The following is a 23745-nucleotide window of genomic DNA, read 5'->3' on the forward strand; positions in this document are numbered from 1 at the left end:
GCCCAATTATGGCTACTCCTGTTAATGATTGGACTGATTTGCAATCTTTGGGCGTGGCTATAAGCTAAAACTCCATTGTGATTGGACCGTTACGACATCAGTCTGCATGCCGTCGGTTCATTGGCTGTTTGACGAAGGGGATTAACGCAATAACGCTCTGCTTTCAATGAGCCACGATAGACTAAATAGGAACTCGCACGGATTCAGGCTTTTAATTTATTCATTATATGAAGTTAGATTTTTACTAGTAGCTTCACAAACTGTGGTTTATATTTTGACACGTAATTCTAGTGAGAAAACCAAGTTGCGAATAGATCGTGAAGTTTGTCTATAAGTGTTTTGAATAAGGAAATCGTCTCAGGCTAACGTAATGTAGCAAGCTAATCTCATTTATCCATTCGTAAACTCAGCTATCATTCCACAGAGTGTTATAACCCCTACATAAAGGTACGTACGTTTAAAGAGTTCCCACTTCTACCACTAGCACTCATTTGTATCGATTCAGTCATTATAAGGAAGACTTAACATAAAGACAAGTAACGTTAACGACTTAAAACTAGGTCAGCCTCTTCGCCATGTCAGTGTAGGGAGGAAGAGGGTTTGATTTGTTCATGTTCACCTGATTCTCAGCTAATCCGATCCTAAATCACAGCTACCTGCTGGTTTTAATCCTCTCCAGGCATGACCGAGTACAAACTTGTGGTGGTCGGGGCAGGAGGTGTGGGCAAGAGCGCTCTCACCATCCAGCTCATCCAGAACCACTTCGTAGATGAATATGATCCAACCATCGAGGTGAGAGACTACCCATTAGACACACACACACAGTGTCCTGGATCAAGTTAAATGTAATAAAACATAATCTAGAGTTTACCACGAAACTACATGGTCAGTTTTATGTGTACAACAATGTGAGTTATTATTAACTATTTTGGATAGTTTTCAACAATCACAGCAAAATCATATGTGGAGTGTTAGTGGATATTAACCGATACACAGGATACGATGTCTCCTTTATGTTGTAAGAAGTGGTGGAAGAAGAAGCACTTCCTATATACAATCGTTTATTTATAAAGCTAGGGGTAGGACAAAGTACTTTGTTTGCATTTAAATTTTATATTATATATATTTATATTAAATGTTTCGCCAGTGCAACAGTGAGTGGTGTCTTATAAGTCAACGTGGGATGGGCACTTGTATGTACTAAGTAACTAAGTTAAGTAAATGTAGCCATACAAACGTGAAAATACTCCAGTCCTGCATTAAAAACTTACCTTAAAACTGTAAAAGTATTGGCAAAGTATTCATTATGCAGCAGAATGGCTCCTGTCAGAGTCATATCATTATACATTGCATTTTAGGATTATTATTATGATTATTAATTCATTTTTCAGCTGGTCGAGGTTGAAACTCATTTTAAACTCACTGTAAACTAATCATATGGTTTGTATCTAAAATTTTAATCTGCGAAGTAAATAGTAAAACAATATCTCAAATAAATGCAGCATAGTAAAGCATCACTATGCAAAATGGTACCATAGCAAACACATGCTGTCACAAATCTACAGCACCATCAGACGGGAAGACCCGTGAAAAACTGCTAGAACTCTCTAAATGTTCATTTCAACTAAATCCTGGTACAACCCATTAAAGCAGACCACTCTCCTGTAAGCTGTCATTAGTTTTCAAATCATTTTCACTAACAGATATAAATCAACAGTGATAACACTGCTGAGCAATCTCTTGTTTTTCTCACATTGTTGCCCAAAAATGCACACAAGTTGGATGTCAATCTCGCTTTTTGGACAGTGTTAAAATACATTTCTGCAAATTGATCTCCACTCAGCAAGGTCTTGTTGCTACGCAGCAGTGTGACTTCAGAGAAACACCATAGGAAATAATATGATGCAATCCGTTGTGAGATTTCTTGGTGAAATTTCTTGGTGGACTCCGAGCTGAATTTCAAAAGCCACGTTAAGTCCTTACAGGTCTCCCTAAAAAATCAATCAGACAGCTGCATCTGATTCAGAACACTGCTGCTAAGACTAATTCAATGGTTTACATCACTACAGCCCTGAGGTCTTTACACTGGTTTCCTGTCCCTCAAAGAATTTATTTCAATATACTACTGTTGGTGTATAAAGCACTGAATGGGTAGTGATGGCGCAGTGGATATGACGCATGCCTTTGGTGTGGGCGATCTGTGTTCAATTCCCACTGCGATACATCAACCAATGTGTCCCTGAGCAAGACACTTAACCCATAGTTGCTCCAGAGGTGTGCGACCTCTGACATATATAGCAATTGTAAGTCGCTTTGGATAAAAGTGTCAGCTAAATGTAATGTAATGGTTCAGGGCCAAAATACATTTCTGATCTGCTGCTACATTATGAACCAGCCAGACCTCTCAGGTCGTCTGGGACAGGGCTTTCTGTCCCCAGAGTCGTGAGTAAACATGGAGAAGCAGCATTCAGTTTTTATGCACCACATATCTGGAACAAACTCCCGGAAAACTTCAGGTCCGCTGCAACTCTCTGTTCTTTTAAATCAAGGCTGAAGACTTTGACCTGAAATCAAGTAATTGTTTATTTCTTACACTTCACTCTTACTTTCATTATTGTTTTTTATACCTGTCTGTCTTATTCTATTTTAGCTGGGGTTTTTTATATTCTCTTTAATTAATGTTTTTAATAGTTTTCAACTGCTTTTCAATGTTTTACGTAAAGCACTTTGAATTGCCTTGTTGCTGAAATGTGCTAAAATAAAGCTAAGGCAAAGCCTTCTTGGCAGACGTGTTTGGTCATGTCTGCATAATTATGTCAATGCTGTGTTACAGGACTCCTACAGAAAACAGGTGGTGATTGATGGAGAGACTTGTCTGTTGGACATCCTGGACACTGCAGGTCAGGAGGAGTACAGCGCCATGAGGGACCAGTATATGAGGACAGGAGAGGGCTTCCTCTGTGTGTTTGCGATCAACAACATCAAGTCCTTTGAGGACGTTCACCTCTACAGGTAAAAGATGCTTCGTGGCTCGCAAATACACACCACCTTAGAGCAGGATCAGTAATACATCCCAAAAGAAAGAAGTGGAAACAATACTGCGGACAAGGGATGAATAATAATAATCATAGTAATAATAATCTATTCAAATAGTGTGTGTTTCACTTGGCACAGTTAGTAATTCAGCTGTGTATAATAGTGTACTGTGCTGGTTCAGACAGTCTAGCACTACAAAGGCTGCTTCCGGATCAGCAGGAACTGCTCTTGTAGGTATCTGTACCACAAATCTATAGATGTGCTGAGTGTGGTCACAAGTTCTGTGGGGCTGTTGGTACACTAGAGTCGGGTTCACATTTTTGAACTGATCCAAATACATAACGCAATACTGAAAATATAAGGGTGTTGCAAAGATAAAAGTAGGGTGGCCTCAGTCTCTTAGGTGCTGTTGCACGTGTCTCCTCCTCAGAGAGCAGATCAACAGGGTGAAGGACAGTGACAGCGTTCCCATGGTGCTGGTGGGGAATAAGAGCGACCTGGGTACCCGCGCGGTGGAGTCGCGGCAGGCGCAGGAGCTGGCACGAAGCTACGGAGTACCATTTGTCGAGACTTCTGCCAAAACCAGACAGGTACGTAGGAAAGACAGTAACACCAGTATTCAGTTTGCAATGACGCATGCATGAGCCTGGTTTGAGTAAATAATATCTGCAAATCAATGTCTGAAATAAAACTTCTAAAATATCATTAGACACATTTTAATCTTAATGTTGTGTAAAAAATATTTCTCTGTCTTGCAGGGAGTGGAGGAAGCTTTCTATTCACTGGTACGGGAGATTAGAAGATATAAGGAGACCAACCGCAGCAACAAGAAAAGCAAGAAAAACACTCAGAGACGTTGCGCAATACTATAGCAAACCACACACACCAGTCCAGCGCATCTCTTACAGCACTTGTTTCACGCTCACACACACTGCACCTCCTCTGTCATGTTGGAGATGTCCAGCACAGCTCCAGACAGGGAAGCAGACATGGCAAAATCATTTTTTTCTTTTTTTTTTTTAATGCTGTCACAGTTTCCACTTACAGTATTTGCCATTTATTCATCCAACGTGCAGTGTCCGTTTAACGCTGTGAATTCAGTTTGTTTTGTTTGGCGACCAAACAACTAGAAACTGCAGTTTTAAAATGACTTTTTTGGTTAAGGTCAGCATTTGTGCAAACTTAATTCCAGTCTGTGGTAGAAACATTAGATTTGACTGTAAGGATAAATTACCTTTTACTAATTCTATTCTAATTTTGTCTAGCCAGTGTTTTTAAAAGACTGTTCAGCTCCTGTTGACTTTTCGGGGGCCAGGTGTTCACAGTGGTGCGTCACTGCACTTTGCACTGTCACATCAGGTGAGGCATTCAGTCCAAATCCAAAATGGTTCTAGGACTCAACACGTTAAGGGAGGTGAACGTTTTTTGCTTGGTAAACATCTAACTTCACAAAGTCCCACAAATAACATAGAAACAGTGTCATATTGACTCGGGCACTGTTTACTTGTGAAAACGCTTAGCTTCCAGATGATTGGTTAAAACTTTTTGAAAGTTTGGGAAAAAGATTGTCGTCTTCCCCGCATTTTTTTTTTCATAGGTTAGTGTGTCCTCTGGGGCTTGAAACACAACAGCAATATCCATTTTTTTTTCTCTTCTCGCAAAGGGCATATGTCAATGAAAAGGCCGTAGCAGGATAGGATCACCACAGTAACAAAGCCACAAAATTGTGTTCCAGACTCCTAGGTGCACTTTATTCATTTCCTGTTATTTGTTTTATTGTAGAATTTAGGATTAGTTTGTGCAATTTAAAAAGTTTACTCAGGAATATAGTGTTCTATCAGGAACTGAGGAATAGCAGACGGAGAGCTGAGTCAAATGATGGGTTGAGATCTGATGTCCATCATTAACTTACTGTTTGAAATGTCAGCCCTGCTGTTTGTTCCACACAGTCACACTTTATTCCAAAGTCCACTTTCAATGCAGTTTTTATGTCAGTGTTGTTGGTGGTTATGTGGTACTACATACATTTAAACCACACTGATGCTGAAACCAGTGTTTAACTCCAACAGACAGAGCTCAGACACAGTGACAGTGTCATGTTATCCAATCATGCTGGATGATAAGGATATTCACTAGGGCGTCTTTTTTTATAGCAGTGTTTGTCCTCTTTGATAATTACTGTAACCCTAACCCTGTCATGGATTGTTAAATTTCTATTTTTGTAGCATTACAAACCACGTTCCCCAGTTTAAAAACTTCTGCATTAAGAAACTGCTGTCCACATATTTACTAAAATTATATCTAAGTTTAATGAGCTAACTTCAGTTTCATCCTGCTTAGAAGTGAATCCATCTATTAAGGGTTCCTACTTTGCTATGGTGTTAAACCAGCAGCTTCCAAATGCCTCTTATTATCTGAATCGTAACTCAAAAATGTTCAGATTTCTCACAGACAGCTATGTAAACTCTTTAATGCAGTCTGCTGTAATGAACAAGTAAATGTCTTCAGCTTTAATGTCTTGTCGGTTTTATTTATCCAAGGTGGATCTTTACTGGTAAGAGGTTTTCAAAAGGTTAAATGTATTTCGAAAAAGAGATGCACAAGAAGAACTTGTCTCAAACACACAAACTAGAGACTGTGCTTCATTTATGCCAGATCTGACTTGTAATTACTGATAATAGAGACCTCATCTTTTTATGTCTTTTCAAGAAGGAAGAACAAACACTACATCCAGTTTGTGCCATTAAAAGTTAATCAGGGTTTTTGTTCTGAGGTGCCAAATCAGTGGAGGTAGGGATTAGAGCTGCAAAGATTAACTTTTAAATGAATCGCCAACTATTTTGATAATCGATTAGTCGGTTTGAGTAATTTTTGGTACAAATTCTTTGATTCCAGCTTGTTAAATGTGAATATTTTCTAGTTTCTTCTCTCCTCTGTGACAGTAAACTGAATATATTTTAGTTGTGGACAAAACAAGACATTTGAGGACGTCATCTTTAATCGAGAAAATAATCAACAGATTAATCGACAATGGAAATAATCGTTAGTTGCAGCTCTAGTAGGGATGTTGTTTTGTGAGGTCTGACTGAGGCAATACCGCTGAAGAGGATGGCAATGAAGTTCCTCTTCATTTCCAAAAATGTTAAATGTTTACTTTGATGTTAAGATAAGGGAATGTACAAACACCGTAAACCTCTTTGCACATGTACACTTACTGTATGGTGTGGGGATCAGCATCCTGTGTTTACATTTAGTCACTTCCAATACAATTGTAAATATTTATAAATAAGTAATGATACGTGACAGCCCAAAAGGAATATATTGATTTTTGATTTTATTTTACAAAAACACTAAATGTCATGTCATATTAGAAAAACATAGAAATAGTGTGATATATATGCATTTATACAAGCACCCAAAGACATGAAAGAAAAATAGAGTGAGTCCATGGTCATCTGAAATGAGGCACATAAGGATGGAGTGTGTGTGCGCGCCTCTCACCATCCAAAACGATCCACCAGCTTACTCTGGTCATCCAAATCTTTCTGAACCTTCTTTCTCATGTAAAAGATGGGACAATCCCGACTGCAGAGGAGTCAGGAGGGACAGTGTTACTGTGTGCTCAGACACAATTCTGCAGTAAACAGTTCTAATAAGCATGTCCACATGTACTGTATACGTACCTGGTACAGAGCACATCCTCATGGAGGGAGCCCTGACAACGCTGACACTGAGTCCACAGGCGAGAGAAACGCTCCTCCAGTGTGCTGAGGTGAAAGATCTGTAATTAACAACCTAAATGTTAGAAAGTCATCGGGCATGTTTTCAGATATTAACCCCGTAATTCTTAAAAACAATTTGATCAGTTCTGTTTTTACTGCAACAGCACACTAGCAGCAATAATAATAATAAATATAAAATATATAAAAAAGTTCATTTTATAGTAAAATAGGTGTTCTGCTTGATGTATTTAAATACATTTGATATCAAAATCCCTGAGCTCTGAGGAGCCGCCAGAGGGCGATATGACGATTAACTCTAAGACAACCATTGATTATAAATAAGACATTAAAGCTTTTCTTCAAATATAGTCAGAGCTGGGACTTTAATCAAACAAACTTAGCCCTGTTAGTGATGAAAACCAACATATTTAGAAGTCATCTGGCATTTTGCCTACCTCTTTTTGGTACAGTTCAGACTCCTTCTTCTTACAGAAATCGCACACAGCCGCTGCAATGACACACACGTTAGATGTCACAAATATAAAAGCTCTTTAACACCGCTCCCACCCAAAATGCGGTACCTAACCTAATATTAATTTATTAATCCCGCAAGGGAAATTACAATGTTTTCCCTCTGTTGTTGTTATTATACACATTACACACAGGCCTGAATTACACACACATGCTCAGTACCTATACACATGCACTAATGGAGAGATGTCAGAGTGAGGGGGCTGCCCATGGACAGGCGCCCAGAGCAGTTGGGGGTTTGGTGCCTTGCTCAAGAGCACCATGGCAGTGCCCAGGAGGTGAACTAGCACCTCTCCAGCTACCAGTCCACCACCATACTTTGGTTCCCAACCCAACTCCCTACTGACTGAGCTACAGCACCCTCATTAGGTGGATAGTAGGAGAAGTGGGAAAGCATATCTTAGAAATGTGAGCACACACCGTCCGTCTTGAGCACAGCTTTGCAGCCGATGCAGGTGCTTCTCTTCTGAGCAAATGCCATGAGGCCCCCGATCTTCGAGGTCAACACAGTCTTGCAGCGCGTGTGGTCTCCCTCTGAAAGACACCAGAAAATCAACAGCAATGTTAAGTTTCAAAGCTCGAGAAGAAAACATAACTAGCAAATCTATATTAGATGTTTTAACTACACAAGAGTGGTTTATAAAATTCTTGGCTGAACTGTACAGCTTTGACACTTGTTATAATGTCGGTAAAGTTATATATTACCCATTAGACTTCTGCATGATACACAGAAAGATGAACGGTGATTGTTTTGATGATCAATCTATAGATTACTTAATGAATCGTTTTTTTAAAGTTACGCTTTAAAACATCAAGAATGATGACAAATGCCCAAAGTGGTATCTTAAAGTTTTATCTTAGAAGTAACTTTGTGTTAATCAACTAACTCAACTTATCATTTCACTAATATGCAAATACGTGAGGAAAACAAGTGTCAGCTAATAGAAATACATTGTATTAACAAGACTATGATGTGAGTGTTTGTAAACTTACTGAGCAGGATGTTCTCTGCCTTGCTCTCTCCCAGGATTGGCTCAAATATTCTCAGCAGGGGCTTGGACAGCTGCTGCTCCAGGTAGTATTGTGTGTCTATAGGAATGTTGTTCTCCAGCACAAAGATCGGGTCCTAAAGCGACATGTGGAAGAATGAGGATTATCCTTGGGATTGAGCATGCATTATAAGAAAAGGGGGGTAAATAAAATCAAATTATTAACAGACAGTGAAAGAGGACACCACAGACCTCTGACTTCATGTATGCTGCTACTCCCTTTGCAGCCTTAATAATGACGTATGGAACTCGGTCTCCCAAGTTCGGGGCGCTGCCAGCATCTCTTTTCTTCATCCTGTAAAACATCAATTTGTGGGTCATTAATGGGTCAGTTCACCCATATCACACACACAAACATTTTTCCTTGGATTAGGATTTGAAATGAGATGTCTAGGAGATGTCACAGACCTCTCAGCCAGCTCCACGTGTGCCTGTTTGCCAGCATACTCCTGGGCGGTGCGTGTTAGCTCCTTGGTGATGACAAGCTGGCTGATGTCGATACGGTTGCACAGTAGGTCTGAGATCACCTCTTTAGCATGAGCCACAGCACCCTGGGGATCCCTGACGAAACATCACATCAGCTGTGATTACTTTCATAACAAATTAACCGCTTGTAGTGTGGTAAAGATTCAGCATCTGAATATAAGTTTAGATCTTTTTGGACACCAAAAATTGAAACTGAAAATTAAAAATAAAATTAAAGATGAAATTATGAAAATGGATGAAATCACCGGAGAACTTCTAACTAAATGAATTGATAATGCATTATGTGCAGAATGTGTGCGTACCTGTCTATGAGAATTCTCTGCAGACAGGTGTTGATGAGGTTAGCCACCAGAGGGCAGTTGTCTCTGCGGACAGTCTCAATGCCTTTACAGTCCATCTTTTCATGTGTGTCTGCACTGCCGGAGAAATAGAGGCCAGCGTAGCGCTTCTTGTTGATCAGCAGGTATGGGTAGTACACCTGAGGAAGTGACAGATATGAGCTCCAATTAGCTGGGAGGATGCTTCAACTCTCCTGTGGTCCCAAATCCTGGCTCTTACATTATGAACTAGTTAGCTGATTCTCAAATACACACTGAAGAGCTTAATCAACAACTTCCACAGGTGATGAAATTACTGGGACAAATGCTTTGATAAATCAAGTGGACTGAAATGGTACCTTCTCAAACTCCAGTTTGATGGGCGGTGTGAAATGGGACGATACCCACTCTGCTGCCTCCGTCCCAATATCCATAGCCTCCCTAACCGTAGCAACTCCAAGCTTAACCATGACGGAGTCTGTGTCCCCATAAATTACCTTTAAAAAGATAAAAATAAAAACCATTTAGACAACATTTACACAAAGGGGGTCCATCGAAAACATCAGATAGTAGGTTCCATACTTTTAGTCAGCTCAAAACTAAAGTATTTTATAATCTATACTAAGCTGATATGTTACCTCATAAGGTTAACGAGCAAAAAGATTAAAAAAAAAAAAAAAAAGAACAGGAGTTTGGGTCAGTATTGGTGGGACGTAGCTACATGTATTTCTCACCTTGGCATCACCTTGGTAACCATTGGAAATGTTGTACTTGGACTCCACCAACTGTTTAGTTTGCTCGATCATCTGTCTTCCAAAACCTGTGACACTCTAAATGAGAAAAAAAAGAAGGATTTGAATAAGTTCTTCACTACATTATCTGTGCTGTTAGAATGCACTTTCATTGTCCAAGAAGCAAAAACATCTTCAGACACATTACAGACCATGATTTTTAATGTCTGGGGAAAATATTTGTCATTAACCAAGGCATTTTATCCTAAAATGGCTCATGTAGAAGGCAGCAGTAATCTTCTTAGCTCTCTCAGAGGGTGTAACTAAGTAAGTAAACCCTCCACAAAACATTAAGAAACACAGCCTGCTCTGTGGTTTCTATCGCAACAATTATCTTTGCTCTACATCTTTGTCTGTGCCCTGACTTCACATCTGTGCACAACAGTGAAAATAGTGATGACAAGTGAAATGGGGACAGCATCATTTAGCATAAATGAAAAACAGTTGTGTTGGGCCAGAATTGTAAACATTTAATATGTTAAATGACAGCCTGTTACTAGTTGTATTGAAGAGTAAGGACCACACCAGCAACTAACCAAACCGAAGTGACATTTGCAGGTTCATTTACATGCAGTTTAATGTGCTGCAGCTGAGTAGCTAGTTAGCTATCTAGCATGCAAACTAATGTTAGCAGTGCACTTTTCACCAGTGAATTGTTTGTTTGGTCGCTCGTTCAACCAGCTAAGGTGAAGGACGTGTGTTTATGTAGGTTAGTTAGATAAGAAAGAGACTAGCAGGAAAGCTAATGTGGGTCGTTGTTCAGAGTCTTGTGTTGTGTGGCAGGCTGACCTATACCTAATGGTATCACGTTGAATTAATGCAAAACTAGGGGTCGTTATCAGGAAACCAAAAATATATATATATAAATTTCCCCCTTTTTGGTTTCAGATTTTTTTCTCAAAGGAGAACACAGGACATGTGATTTACACAGCAGATATGTATGCTGTTCCACCTATGTAAATTCAGTTGGACTTTAAAACTAGCATGAGACACAGAGTCAAGAGCTCACCTGTGAGATCTCTAGGCAGGGCAGCTTGCCCACCTGAGCACCTGTGAAGCCATAGACGGAGTTTGCGCTGATTTTGAGTGCGAGCTGTCGGCCGTCCAGCACCTGCCTCTTGAAAGGGTCAGTCTCCTTCTTTAGCTCTGTTTTGGCCCTGTGGACAGATGGGATAAGCTGAGAAGGAAGCTACGTCTGACTGATTTATGGGCACACCAGAGCAAAATCATCTGTTTTATATATTTAGGCTTAGCAGCAAGTTACATTTTAAGGTACAGTGGCACTGAAGCCATCTACAGAATGGCTTACTGTAACTTTTCACTCCAGTTCAGGTCAGTTTGATTTTGTGATTTATTTAAATAATTCAAACCTCTTCCTGGCAGACAGCAGATTCTCCAGGATCTCAGGTAGAAGTCCTTTCCTCACAGAGCTCTTCACAAACATATCACCAGTCGGAGTCTTGATGAAGTCCTCTGGTGAGAGGCTGAAGACACACAAACGCTTCAGATATTAGCTCATTATTTTCGATACGAGATATAACATTTAAGTGTTTTACGTGTTTTATTGGCCATTAAGAAAGAAAAAAAATCAATGAAGAATGAAGATCTGAAATGCCACGCCATTGTGTCTACTATATGTTTCAGGTCAAATTTAACAACCAAAATAAGCCTGTAGCCTGGTTAAACATATACGACAAGTCACATTCAGCTCATGAGACTTACTGTAAGAAAGTGGCATCGATTCAGCAATACATTTCATAAAACGTTTTTCAGATCCAAGAAGACAAAAACGTTTAGGGAAACCAAAGCAAACCAAAACAAATTTCTTGTGGACTTTCAATATAACCACACATTTAAAAAGAACTGCTGACCTCTGTCTCTCTGCTGAGCCTTTCTGCAGCAGGGTGGTGTAGCACAGATTGTGAGCCATCATGATGGACGGATACAAGGAGGAGAAATCCAGGGTGGCAATAGGGACGCTGTAATACCTGTACAGAGAAGAAGGTGGTGATGAGAAACTTGCCGTACCAAACCATCAGCACCAAGAGCAGAGAGGAGTCACACACTCGCATAAACAACCGATATACATACCCTTTCTCTGGCTCAATGACAGTCGCTCCAGTGTAGTCTTCTCCTCCTCCTGCTTTTACAACAGGCATGACCAAGTCTTGTTTCATGGCCTAAACATGCAGACACTTTCAGTTGTCATCTTTAAATCCACACGTACGCATACAGTAAATGTCCCATGTGTTTGACTTTGTTACCTGTCGCAGCAGCTGAGAGACAACTTTGATCTGCTGTCCTCTTGATAGCAGGTAGGTGAGAGGCACACCTGTCACTCTGGCCATCTCCATGTAGTTAATCACACACATCAGCTTCTGCAGCAAGCGCAGTGGGAGGTAGGCGTCTTTCAGGCAGTAGACAGCCAAACGACGACGTGTTTGTTCATTGCCATTCTGTGATTGGAGGGAAAAAAGAGGGAAGGCCATTTGAATCTGCAGAGCTCTTAATGATGACCAGCCCTCTTCCAGATGCAACAAGGTTACTGGTTTGTGCTTTACCTGCAGATCAGTGATGATGGAGTGCTGCACATCCTCTTTCTGCTCTTGCAGGAAGTGGAAACTCACTGCGTTCAGTGTGTACGAGCGCAGTTTATAGTCCCTGAGAAGAACCTGAGAGAAACACACCAATCAGACTGTGTGCAGTGTCTTTTCCTGAAAATGCGTTTACACAAGCAATGCAATACACACTAACTGTGTAGTAACTTAAATAATGTTAAAGTTATGACTGCTGTTGCTGCCATCGAAGCTGACCTGCAGGAGATCAAACTGAACCCGGCCCTCTATGTTAATGGTCTTGTTCTCTCTGCGGCCCATCTGCTTGCTCTGGAAGTTTAGTTCTCGCAAGACTGACTTGATGCCTCGCACTCGGCCGAGGTAAGGAAAGAGATTCACCTGAACACAAAGAACATGTTTTTTGGAGTAAAGAGGGGGAAACAGGAATGTCTTACACCAAATAGAAAGGGGAAATCTGAAGTATTTCTACTACAAATACATTATTCCGTGCTTAAGTATTTATGTGCAGTACTCTTAATCTGGTGATTTTAGGCCTTTGTATTGCATGGAAGTAGTAGACAAATGTGGCTCCATCTAACCTTTAAAGCAGCTGCTCTGTCGATCAAGTAGGGAAAGTCAAAGTTTTGGATGTTGTATCCAGTGATGATGTCTGGGTCCACCGTCCTCAAAAACTCCGCCCAGCTCTGCTCACAGAGATGTAAACAGAAACACAATGGCATGGCAGATGATCAACAAAACATTAAAAAAAGGGAACAAGGAAAACGTCAAAATATTTATGTTTTTCAGTGTCTTACTGAAGCCAGTGTGTATACCTGCAGTAGCTGTTTCTCCTGTGTAAAGCACAATATCTGAGAGCCCACGATGCTAGCGCAGGACTGGAGAGTGAACACAGTGCGAATGAAGGGCTCTGTCTCACCCTGCCGCTGCACCATAGATGCTATCTGAATCACAGGGTCTTTGTCTGCTTCTGGGAAGATTCCTGGAAAGAAAAGAGTTGACACCAGAGTCAAACTCTGCATCTGCTTTTCATCAAGTGTGATCATGCCTCATAGACAAAAAGTAGGTTAGGGTAATAGTTTGCATGCTGTTTAGTTAGAATATGAGCGAGAAAGAAACCCACCTTTTCTTCCTGCACACTCAATGTCAAAGCTGAGGACCCTGAGCGGAGCGATCCTTTGCCAGTCTCCTTCTGCAGGGTGTCTTATCAAATCTGTCCATCCCACATCCACCTCATACTGACACAAGGACTCCTGAAGGACAAAAACAGGGGAGAGAATTCATGAACACCGTTGGTAAAAGCCTAGCGGAAAAGCGGAACTAATTTTATACGAAGGTAGTGGCACTCCCTGTAAGATGTGAACTCGACCTACCTTGCCTGGGTACCGAGCATCCGTGCCCCCCATGCTCTTCTCTTCACGCACTCTGTACTTGCTTTTGGGAAGTTCAATCCAGCAGCATCCCACCACATCACTGTCCACCATAAACCTGACAACACAGAGAGGATCATTAAGTTGAAAAATACAGCTTTAGTGTTGATTTAGTCATCAGTTTGTGAGAAATCCATTTACAAAAACTAACATCTTTAGTTGCAACAAATTCCCCTGACGTCTTCATGACCTAGAGCTACATTTTCATGAATAAAATTAGTGAGATGTCCACGTTGCCCATGCATACGTACACGTCAGCAGACAAATAATATATAATAACCCAACAATATAAGAATATGGCTATGAAATTACTCAGGACTAAAAACTATGAACAGTCTGTTTAGCCTGACAAAAGCAAGAACAAACACCATGTTTAACTTCATAAATAAATAAATGTTGAATGAATATATTCTGAGGTACATACATCTCATAACAGAAATAACTAATCTCCACGTTTCTGTTTTCTTTGGTTATCTTGCATGCACCACAGGTTGCATTAAGCTAGCAGCCAACACAGGCAGGTAGCCAGATATATCAGTGTGGCAAGTCCACAATAATTTGTCTGCTTACATGAGCCAAGAAAACATTCTGTGTGCAGTCTCATGCAGCTGAATTGATGATTGTCTCTAATCTTAACTGTTGCCTTTTCCTTCTTCTGTGCTCATTGTGTGAGTTATGAGCACACAATTAAATGTAGACATAAATGTCATGTCTATTGTCACAACCTTTTCAGACTTTAAATAATTACATCTTAAAATTCCACACAATGCCATGCCTTTTGATGACAAAGCCAGTCACAAAATAATTTGCAAAAAGAACCTCAATACTTCCATGTAACCTTTACGTTATGCACAAACACACACACACACACACACACACACACACACACACACACACACCTTATCTCAAAATCTATGTTGGCCTCAAAGGATTGGTAAACCTGGATGGGGAAAGGTCCAAACTTGAAGCCCTGCTCCAGCAGTCTCTTTGCTGGGGCGATGAGACGAGGCATCGCCATTGTTATCCGCAAAAAATCCAGACTGCGTTTTCCATGGTAACCATACATGCCTGCATGAAAAAAGAAAAAAATAAGTTTAAGTCCAAGAATTATGATAAAAGCATAGACACGTTGCAAGTACATTTATCATCAAATGATGTGCAAGTAGGATCAGCCTTCTCTGTTAACAAAAAATGTGATCAAAGAGAATTACACTTATATTCAGTGAACAAACGCACATGAGCATTTGCACATCGCTTGTACTCACTCTCTTTGCGGGTAATGTCCACAGCCAACACTGTGACAGAGATGTTGTCCTTATTGGATCGCATGTCCTTCAGGACAACAGAGTTCAACTCTCTTTTAAATTCACCCAGGTAATCAGATGTGAACCCTTTTCAGAGCAGGCAGAAAAAAAGGTTAACATAACACACAGCTGAAATCATTCAGAAAAGTGTCATGCCCCAAAGACAGAAATGTGTTCTGAGAGAATTTTTAATAGTAACCAACTGAAAACTACTTTGCTAGTGTCACAATAATATTTATATTGAAGGATTCTATGTATTGACAAAATAATGACAAGTACTCACCACTTGGTGCAGGAACATAGAAGTAAGGTGCAAAACCGTGGATGTGGCAACATACACTATTGCCACTGTCTGTCACCCCAAACATTCGAATGATTGGGACTTTTCCCTGTGACTGGCCAGGCATGCCAGCCACTGTTGCCCCTGCATAACAGAAAAGTGGAAAGCAACTTAGATACCATTTCTAATTACATACAGCAAATGCATTTGAGCAGTTGAAATGTGTTCTACACTCTTATTTAGATCCAAACAACAAAGAAGCCAAAATAACTAAGTTGTCTTGTTTTAAAAGTCCTTTGATGGGGCGGGCTCTATCTCACCCAGTAAGAGCGTGCGCCCCATGTAGGCTGAGTCCTTTGCAGCGGCCCAGGTTCGAATCTGACCTGCGGCCCTTTGCTGCATGTCATCCCCCATCTCTCTCCCACCTATCCTGTATATCCACTGTCACTATCTAATAAAAGGGAAAAAGCCCCCAAAAAAAAGTCCTTTGATAATTACCTAAATAATAGTCAAGATCAATCTGCTGAAACACCAAAGTATCAGATGATGGGTCCAGTGAAGGGGCATGAGGCCGCCGCCAACGAGGGTTAAGGTCTGCTGAGAAGAGGTCACCTAAAGCAACAAGGTGGTAAGACAGAAGTGAAACAAAGTGCATTATTTATTAGCTTAATGGGTATAGACATGAACTGTTTAAGTAAAGTCAGAAATTGAAGGGTAATTGCCTGGAACAATAGTTTCACATGTGCAACTTATTGTGAGCACACCATTGCATTAGTCACAATGCAAACTAACCATCCAGCCATGAGCTATACCTGCATATTCTTGATGGTTGTTGCAAAGCTGACAAGCTAAGCATGCCTAATTTACTCAAGGCAAGACTGGATTACCAATTTAATCATTCAGACTGATTTGTTAGAGCTGCTAGCCAGCCACACAAATTACTTACCAAACATGAGAAAAATCATGCTGTAAAATAAACATGATTACTATTCTACAGGCAGGTGAGTTCTGTATATAGTGTGCCGTTGTGCTTGTTTAAGAAAATGATATGTCTGAGTATGTGACATATAGGCTTTGATACAGGTCTGCAGCTCATTTACATAACTCAATAATCTCTTCCTACACCACGAAAACCATTTTACTTCTGCCACCTATGATCGTGTGCTTTTCTGTGCAAAACTTACCTACAGGAATAACATCATGACCTGCCTGCCCCTCCATCTCCTCTGCCTCCATCTCTGCTTCCTCGAACATGGACAACTCCTCTTCAAACTGTGATGGACTGTCCTCCCATTCACCAGCTGTTTTACCCCGTTTGGCCTGGGACGCACCACCCATATAAGGGCCACCATTGCGTCTTTTAAAATCCATGCCTGAAAGAAACATTGGAGGCAGAAGGTACATTAGGGAAGATGATTACAGAGAAAGAAATATCTTAACTCAGTTAACCAGGCAATGTGCATAGTATAGCAATAAACCTTAATGATAGTAGACAAACATATATTAAGAATGAGGCAGAACTATCATATAAACACATTCCTATTGTACTAGTTTAAGAGCTTATTACCACCTGCAAACAGAGCTAACCCTTTGATAAACAACTAAGACTTTACTATACATATGAAAGAAAGGAAGCAATTGTGTGGCTACGGTTGTATTACTATTCCTTGTACTGTCAGGGCATATTTGGCATGTAGAACATATGCTTTTAAACTATATATGCTGGGCTGTGGACTGTGAATAATAGGTAAAAGAAGTACAGTGCTGTAAGCACAGGTTTTTTTCAGCGGATGAGATGAAGTGCAGTAAAATTAAAAACAAAAAGCTAAAGTAGGGCAATAATACTAAGAGGAGAATAAAGTTGCCAGGACGCAGTTCAAAAGGAAAGTATTAGCGACAAAGCGGCAATGACATTTGCTACATTAACTCATGTTTTGTTGTTAATGTCATAATCAGTGAAGGCAAAAGGTAATACACTGGGTGCCATGTGTTTGGTAATAAGCACCAACAAAAACCTTCCATACTGCACATGTTGTAGCCCATTCATCATGTAACTAGCATGACTCTTAATGTAACGTTACCCCTCCTAACTTCGCACAACACGTTTATACAGTTGGCATCACAACTAGCCTAGGTACTAATCTAAGTTAGCAAGCTAACGTTACATTGTGTCTTCCTAAGCATTTCGATTCTGTTTCAGTTGTGCACACATGGTTAATGTTGATAACGTATCCCGTCTTCTGCTGCACTTTCACATTTAACATTCCTCTATAAGACACAATAACCATTGACCTCAGTATTCCAGCGGTAACGTTTATGTCAAGTTATTTTTGGCTAGCTGTCTTTTGTAACGAGCTAAAGCAGCAAGCTAACGAGCGCCAGTGTAAACACAGTACAGTCCCGCGCCAAAGCTTATCTTACCCAATCGTAGGACTAATCACACTGTGAAACCTGTCAAGACTACTGATGATGATCAACGGCTGGTGCGTTTCTAACGAAGTTATAAATGCCGATCAGTGTAACTTCTTGACAACAGCCCCAGGTTGACAACAGCTCCCGCCACACTTCTTCAATTTGTGAGCTGAAAGCGCGGAAATTTTTCGTTTTGTTACTAGGCCCAATAGCAAAGGAATGGACAATGACGACACTGAGAGGGCGGAAACTCAGCGGTAATGAGAAGGAAGTTGAAGGCAGCTTGACTATACCATAGGACTACACAGATCGTGTGTTCCCGGGAAAATGACGTCAGAATATACGCAGCAGCGAAGGAGGGAAACCGGCTGAACAGTTAAAAAAGAAAAAAAAAACATAGAATTTTATTTTGTTTTTATATTAACTATCTACAAGAATAACAATTTGCCAAACAAATCCCTTTTTTGTAATTCTGTATTTTATTTAAGGCATGATATACACACAACACACAAAAAAGAGAAACAGTTTACACAAACAAATGAGGTCCGTGTACTTTTTGAGTTTTATTATTGACAATAACATGTTTTATTGTTGACAGTGTGATAAGTATATAATTGTACTTCTAATGTAAATGTGAAGTATATCTCTGGAAAAAAAATCTCTGTCAATCTTACAGAAATTCGATGTGATGTTACATATGGTTTCGGATTTAAGTGATAATACAGTGAGTAGCCTAAGTATAGGGAAGGCAACAGTGTTTTGTTTTGTAGCCTACATATATGACTGCAGACTTTTAAAAGCCAATGTTTACATTGGGCAATGATGATCTCAGTTTGCAAAATTATGGGCTGAAGGTATAAACAGTAGCCTATAGTCACACAATTACAAATAGGAGTAGTCAAAAAGTCCTGAGTTGAGTTAAATTGAATTAGTTTTAACTTTATGTCAGAATGTTTCATTAAGATCAAGACCTTCTTTGCGATAGAGGGCTGAGAACAAATTACATACTGTACATCACAATAAGAAAATTCAGTCACCCACACAAAAATCATTGCACACATTGATACACTAATTAAATAAATAACTACCAGCAAGTAAACTTTAAAGGTCCCAAGACATGGTGCTCTTTGGATGCTTTTATATAGACCTTAGTGGTCCCTGTTGTGGGAAAATGTGATAAAATCTGTTTTAATTGCATTATAAGATTGGAAGGATAGGATCCCTGCATGGCTCCAGATTGAAAAGGTTACAAGCAGCCCACACTCACTCCCTGCTTTACTCTGCGCACCCCTACCATCACTAGTTAATAATATTAAGGATAATATAATTGTAACTCAATCACTACGCATCGTAAATCAGTTCAAAAGATGTCTGGGTATTCAGAGTATTTCTATTCACTCACCAATAATACATAGGCTAATCATCTTTTTCAACCATCCCTAATGGACAATGGCTTCAAAATTTGGTATGACAAGGGCATTCATAGTATTGAGGACTTGTATGTTAATGATACTTTTGCTAGCTTTGAACAACTATCCAGAAAATTCGGTCTGACCAATAATCATTTTTTGGTTTAGAGATTTTACTCGTAAAAAGTTTGCTAATTTTCCTACACTCCCCTCTCCTTCCTGTTTGGATTCCCATTAAGGGTCAATATGCTGAATAAGAGCAGAATATCATTTATTTATTCCCATATCATGGATAGCTGCAACCTCTCTATCTCACATATTCGAGAACAGTGGGAAAATGACTTGGGGGCGCAGCTGTCTGATGAGGAATGGGATATGGCTCTTACTAGAGTCCACTCCTCTTCCATATGCTCCAGACATTCTTTAATACAGTTTAAAGTGTTACACAGGTTGCACTTCTCAAAAGCCAAATTAGCAAGAATATTTCCGAACATAGACCCATTATGTGATAGATGTAAACAGACGCCAGCTACTTCCTATCATATGTTCTGGTCTTGTCCGAAGCTTGTTCCTTTCTGGTCATCCTTTTTTGAAGTCATCTCTGATGCTTATGCTTATAACATCTCACCTTCTCCCTTGGTTGCTGTTTTTGGTTGGTTTTCTGATACAACGGGATCTGTTCCACCTGTTCATTTACAGAGGGTCATTGCCTTTTCCTCCGTATTAGCTAGACGCTTGAGTTTATCTAAATGGAAGGCTGCTACTCCTCCATCACACCACCACTGGATTAGGGACATTATGCAGAATGTTAAGCTGGAAAAAAATCAAATGTACCCTCAACGGTTCCATCAACAGATTCTACAAAACCTGGGACCCTCTGATAACTTATGTGAACAATTTACACGACGCTGAAGTTGGCATCCGATTCGCAGCTTCCGATTCGGCAGTTAAGGGGAAATTTAAGGGGAACTTAAAACTGTCCGATTTACATTGCTAAGTGACTGATCCTCCGTTTTTTGAACCTCTTACTGTATTGAATGAGTGTTAGTCATTAAGGTAAATTAGTAATTATGTCTAAAACACACTTTTAGATTTGTGAAAGCTTTATTGTCTTTATGAGAACACAATAAAGGGAGATTTTACTGTTTTTTTCACATATAGACCATATTAGACCAGGTCTAGATCCAAAACCGCAATACCTAGACTGGTCAAATCTGGACTAAATTATCCCAGAGAGTCTAAGGAGTGTTAAGAACACATTTTTTAGATTTGTGAAAGCTTTATTCTATTTGTGAAAATGCAATAAAGGGAGATTTTACTGTTTTTTTTCCATATGTAGACCAGGTCTAGATCCAAAACCACAATACTTAGACTTGTCAAATCTGGACTAGATTATCCCAGAGAGGCTAAGGAGTCTTAAAAACACAGTTTCAGATTTGTGAAAGCTTTATTGTATTTGTGAAAATGCAATAAAGGGAGATTTTACTGTTTTTGCATATGTAGACCACATTAGACCAGGTCCAGATCCAAAACCACAATACTTAGACTTGTCAAATCTGGACTACATTATCCCAGAGAGTCTAAGGAGTCTTAAAAACACAGTTTCAGATTTGTGAAAGCTTTATTCTATTTGTGAAAATGCAATAAAGGGAGATTTTACTGTTTTTTTTTCCACATATAGACCACATTAGACCAGGTCTGGTCCACTACACCTAAACTTGTCAAAACTGGACAAGAATTAACCCAGAGAGGCTAAATAGTCTTAAAAACAGATTTCAGATTATTAATGCTTTTATAGCAGGTCCACTGTTTTATTTTATTGCCACAGCATGGCCTTTGCTAATTGACATTCAACGTAGAAGTCCACGTCTCTCCATGTCATTTCTTATATCCATGAGCAGGTCTTCCTTCTCACTTCAAAAGAAAAGTAGAAAAAGTTATTTTTACCTTTTGGAAACCTGGTCTAATGTGGTCTACATATGCAAAAAACAGTAAAATCTCCCTTTATTGCATTTTCACAAATATAATAAAGCTTTCACAAATCTGAAAATGTGTTATTAACACTCCTTAGACTCTCTGGGATAATGACGTCCAGATTTGACAAGTCTAGGTATTGCAGTTTTGAATCTAGACCTGGTCTAATGTGGCCTATATGTGAAAAAAAACAGTAAAATCTCCCTTTATTGCATTTTCACAAATAGAATAAAGCTTTCACAAATCTGAAACTGTGTTTTTAAGACTTCTTAGACTCTCTGGGATAATTTAGTCCAGATTTGACCAGTCTAAGTATTGTGGTTTTGGATCTGGACCTGGTCTAATATGGTCTATATGTGAAAAAAACAGTAAAATCTCCCTTTATTGTGTTCTCATAAAGACAATAAAGCTTTCACAAATGTAAAAGTGTGTTTTAGACATAATTAATAATTTACCTTAATGACTAACACTCATTCAATACAGTAAGAGGTTCAAAAAACGGAGGATCAGTCACTTAGCAATGTAAATCGGACAGTTTTAAGTTCCCCTTAAATTTCCCCTTAACCGCTGAATCGGAAGCTGCGAATCGGATGCCAACTTCAGCGTCATACAATTTACCTGGTCTGGAACTGGAACTCTGAATGTTTACACCTGCCCTTGGTCAGTCCTGTAATAAGGAATGTTAGGTGTACTTTTTTTTTATTTATTTATTTTTTTTGTCTGTCTGTGACAAGTCTGTCAGGTTGATTTGGGGTTTGGTCTGTCTTTGTCTTTCTCTTGTTGGGATTGTTTTTCTATGGTTATTTGTAAAATAGAGAATACGATTGTTTTATGTGATAATTGGAAAAGTATAAATAAAGTGTTTAAAAAAAAAAAAAGAAGAAGAAGAAGAATAGGATTCAGCCCAGGAGAGGCTAAGAAAGTTTAAGGGATAAACTTTATATTTGCCAAGGGGAGGCAATAAAAGCGCGGTCATTTAAGGGAAATGACTTAAACGGCCCAGGAGAGGCTAAGAAAGTTTAAGGGATACACTTTATATTTGCCGAGGGGAGGCAATAAAAGACTCTCTCTCTCTCTCTCTCTCTCTCTCTCTCTCTCTCTCTCTCTCTCTCTCTCTCTCTCTCTCTCTCTCTCTCTCTCTCTCTCTCTCTCTCTCTCTCATACACACACACACACACACACACACACACACACACATACACATATAATACATACACCCACACTCACACTCACACAACAACGCACACACATTTTCATCCCCACATACACACACGCATTCAAACACATATATCACACACACACCCACATTCCCACACACGCACACACACACACTCACACAACAACGCACACACCTTTTCATCCCTACATACACACACGCATTCAAACACATATATCATACACCCACACCCACACAACAACACACACCTTTTCATCCCTGCTTACACACACACATTCAAACACATATAGGTGGAAAGCAAGAGATAGTTTGATGACAATCAGTGAGTTTCACAGCACTCAGCATATATGAAGTGCATTATAACCTTGTGTGCCTAGGGAACATTTATGTAGTCAGCCTTGAAGGCTTCATGTATTCATGTGTGTTTCACTCATCTCCTGAGCAAGGTTCCATGAATCTGTTGACAAGTTCTATTCTTCAATAATCATCATGTAACGATTACTGTGGCTTGGAAAACACCAACATGTATGCTGCAGTAATTTTAACTATGGCAGTGTGACTCTATAGTCACAAAGGAGGGAATGTTGTGGGAAAATGTGATAAAATATGTTTTAATTGAGTTATGGGAAATATACAATGTACAACAAATATGATACTAGATAAAAGATGATATGTATTTTAATTTGTGTAAGGAAGAGACCTTCTCCCTCCTTGGATCAACTTCAATTGTCGCTGTGCAGCTGCAAACAGCCACAGATGGCTTACCACTGTTACAGCCGCAGTAGGATGGCCGCCGCTGTATAGCCACAAAAAGTTATGGCGGGCACCAAGCCCAAACGCCTTAAGCATAGGCGCTCGAAACGCAAGATCAGCTAAATGACTTCATCTAGTGGAAAACTCCCAAAAGAGGTGGTCTTTAGCCTCGAAAATAGCCAATTGAAGATTTACACGCATGTTCTGAGGGTGATCATTGGAGCGTCCCACAGGAGGAGGATCCAGTCCCACAATGAGCTTTCCTTAGTATGTGCCATTTCTGTGTCTGTAGCTATAGAGAGGCAAAGTCCCTCCCCTTCCGGTGGACCTCATGGGACCTTAATTCGGAAAAAATATGAACGGTAGTGAACGGGGAGAGGCAAATTATTTTTTGATCCCGTTTGAATTGAGCCATGGATTACAAATATGATGTTCATCAATTTAAAAGATAATTTTTCAACCGAAGAAAGTCTCAGTTAGCCGTAGGTTTGTCATATGACC

The 23745-nt window shown here is 39.8% G+C and overlaps 2 protein-coding genes across 3 annotated transcripts; one reads left to right on the plus strand and one right to left on the minus strand.

Moving 5' to 3' along the window:
• Positions 1-138: 138 nt before the first annotated feature.
• Positions 139-22646, plus strand: zgc:55558 (uncharacterized protein LOC393228 homolog). Of its 2 annotated transcripts, XR_004896215.1 has the most exons (6): positions 139-447; positions 680-792; positions 2834-3012; positions 3467-3626; positions 3795-3959; positions 22628-22646. XR_004896215.1 is itself a non-coding variant. In XM_031320618.2 (5 exons), exons 2-5 carry the CDS (start codon positions 682-684, stop codon positions 3906-3908), a joined length of 564 nt encoding a protein of 187 aa, XP_031176478.1. In that variant the 5' UTR covers positions 140-447; positions 680-681; the 3' UTR covers positions 3909-5550. The 2 variants fall into 2 exon arrangements, 1 of the variants encoding a protein (XP_031176478.1); XM_031320618.2 differs by lacking the exon at positions 22628-22646 and having other exon boundaries at positions 140-447; positions 3795-5550.
• Positions 6357-18197, minus strand: pold1 (polymerase (DNA directed), delta 1, catalytic subunit). Its single transcript, XM_031320614.2, has 27 exons — positions 17941-18197; positions 16704-16892; positions 16018-16131; positions 15523-15663; positions 15201-15326; positions 14835-15003; positions 13879-13993; positions 13629-13758; positions 13321-13487; positions 13087-13191; positions 12746-12886; positions 12494-12604; positions 12197-12388; positions 12024-12112; positions 11804-11920; positions 11303-11416; positions 10942-11089; positions 9876-9971; positions 9501-9638; positions 9127-9302; positions 8747-8899; positions 8531-8633; positions 8283-8415; positions 7710-7823; positions 7214-7266; positions 6720-6817; positions 6357-6621 (listed from the first exon to the last, which is right to left on the minus strand). Exons 2-27 carry the CDS (start codon positions 16888-16890, stop codon positions 6534-6536), a joined length of 3318 nt encoding a protein of 1105 aa, XP_031176474.1. The 5' UTR covers positions 16891-16892; positions 17941-18197; the 3' UTR covers positions 6357-6533.
• Positions 22647-23745: the final 1099 nt, after the last annotated feature.

This window comes from Sander lucioperca, chromosome 21 (genome assembly GCF_008315115.2).
Source record: "Sander lucioperca isolate FBNREF2018 chromosome 21, SLUC_FBN_1.2, whole genome shotgun sequence".
NCBI lineage: Eukaryota > Metazoa > Chordata > Actinopteri > Perciformes > Percidae > Sander > Sander lucioperca.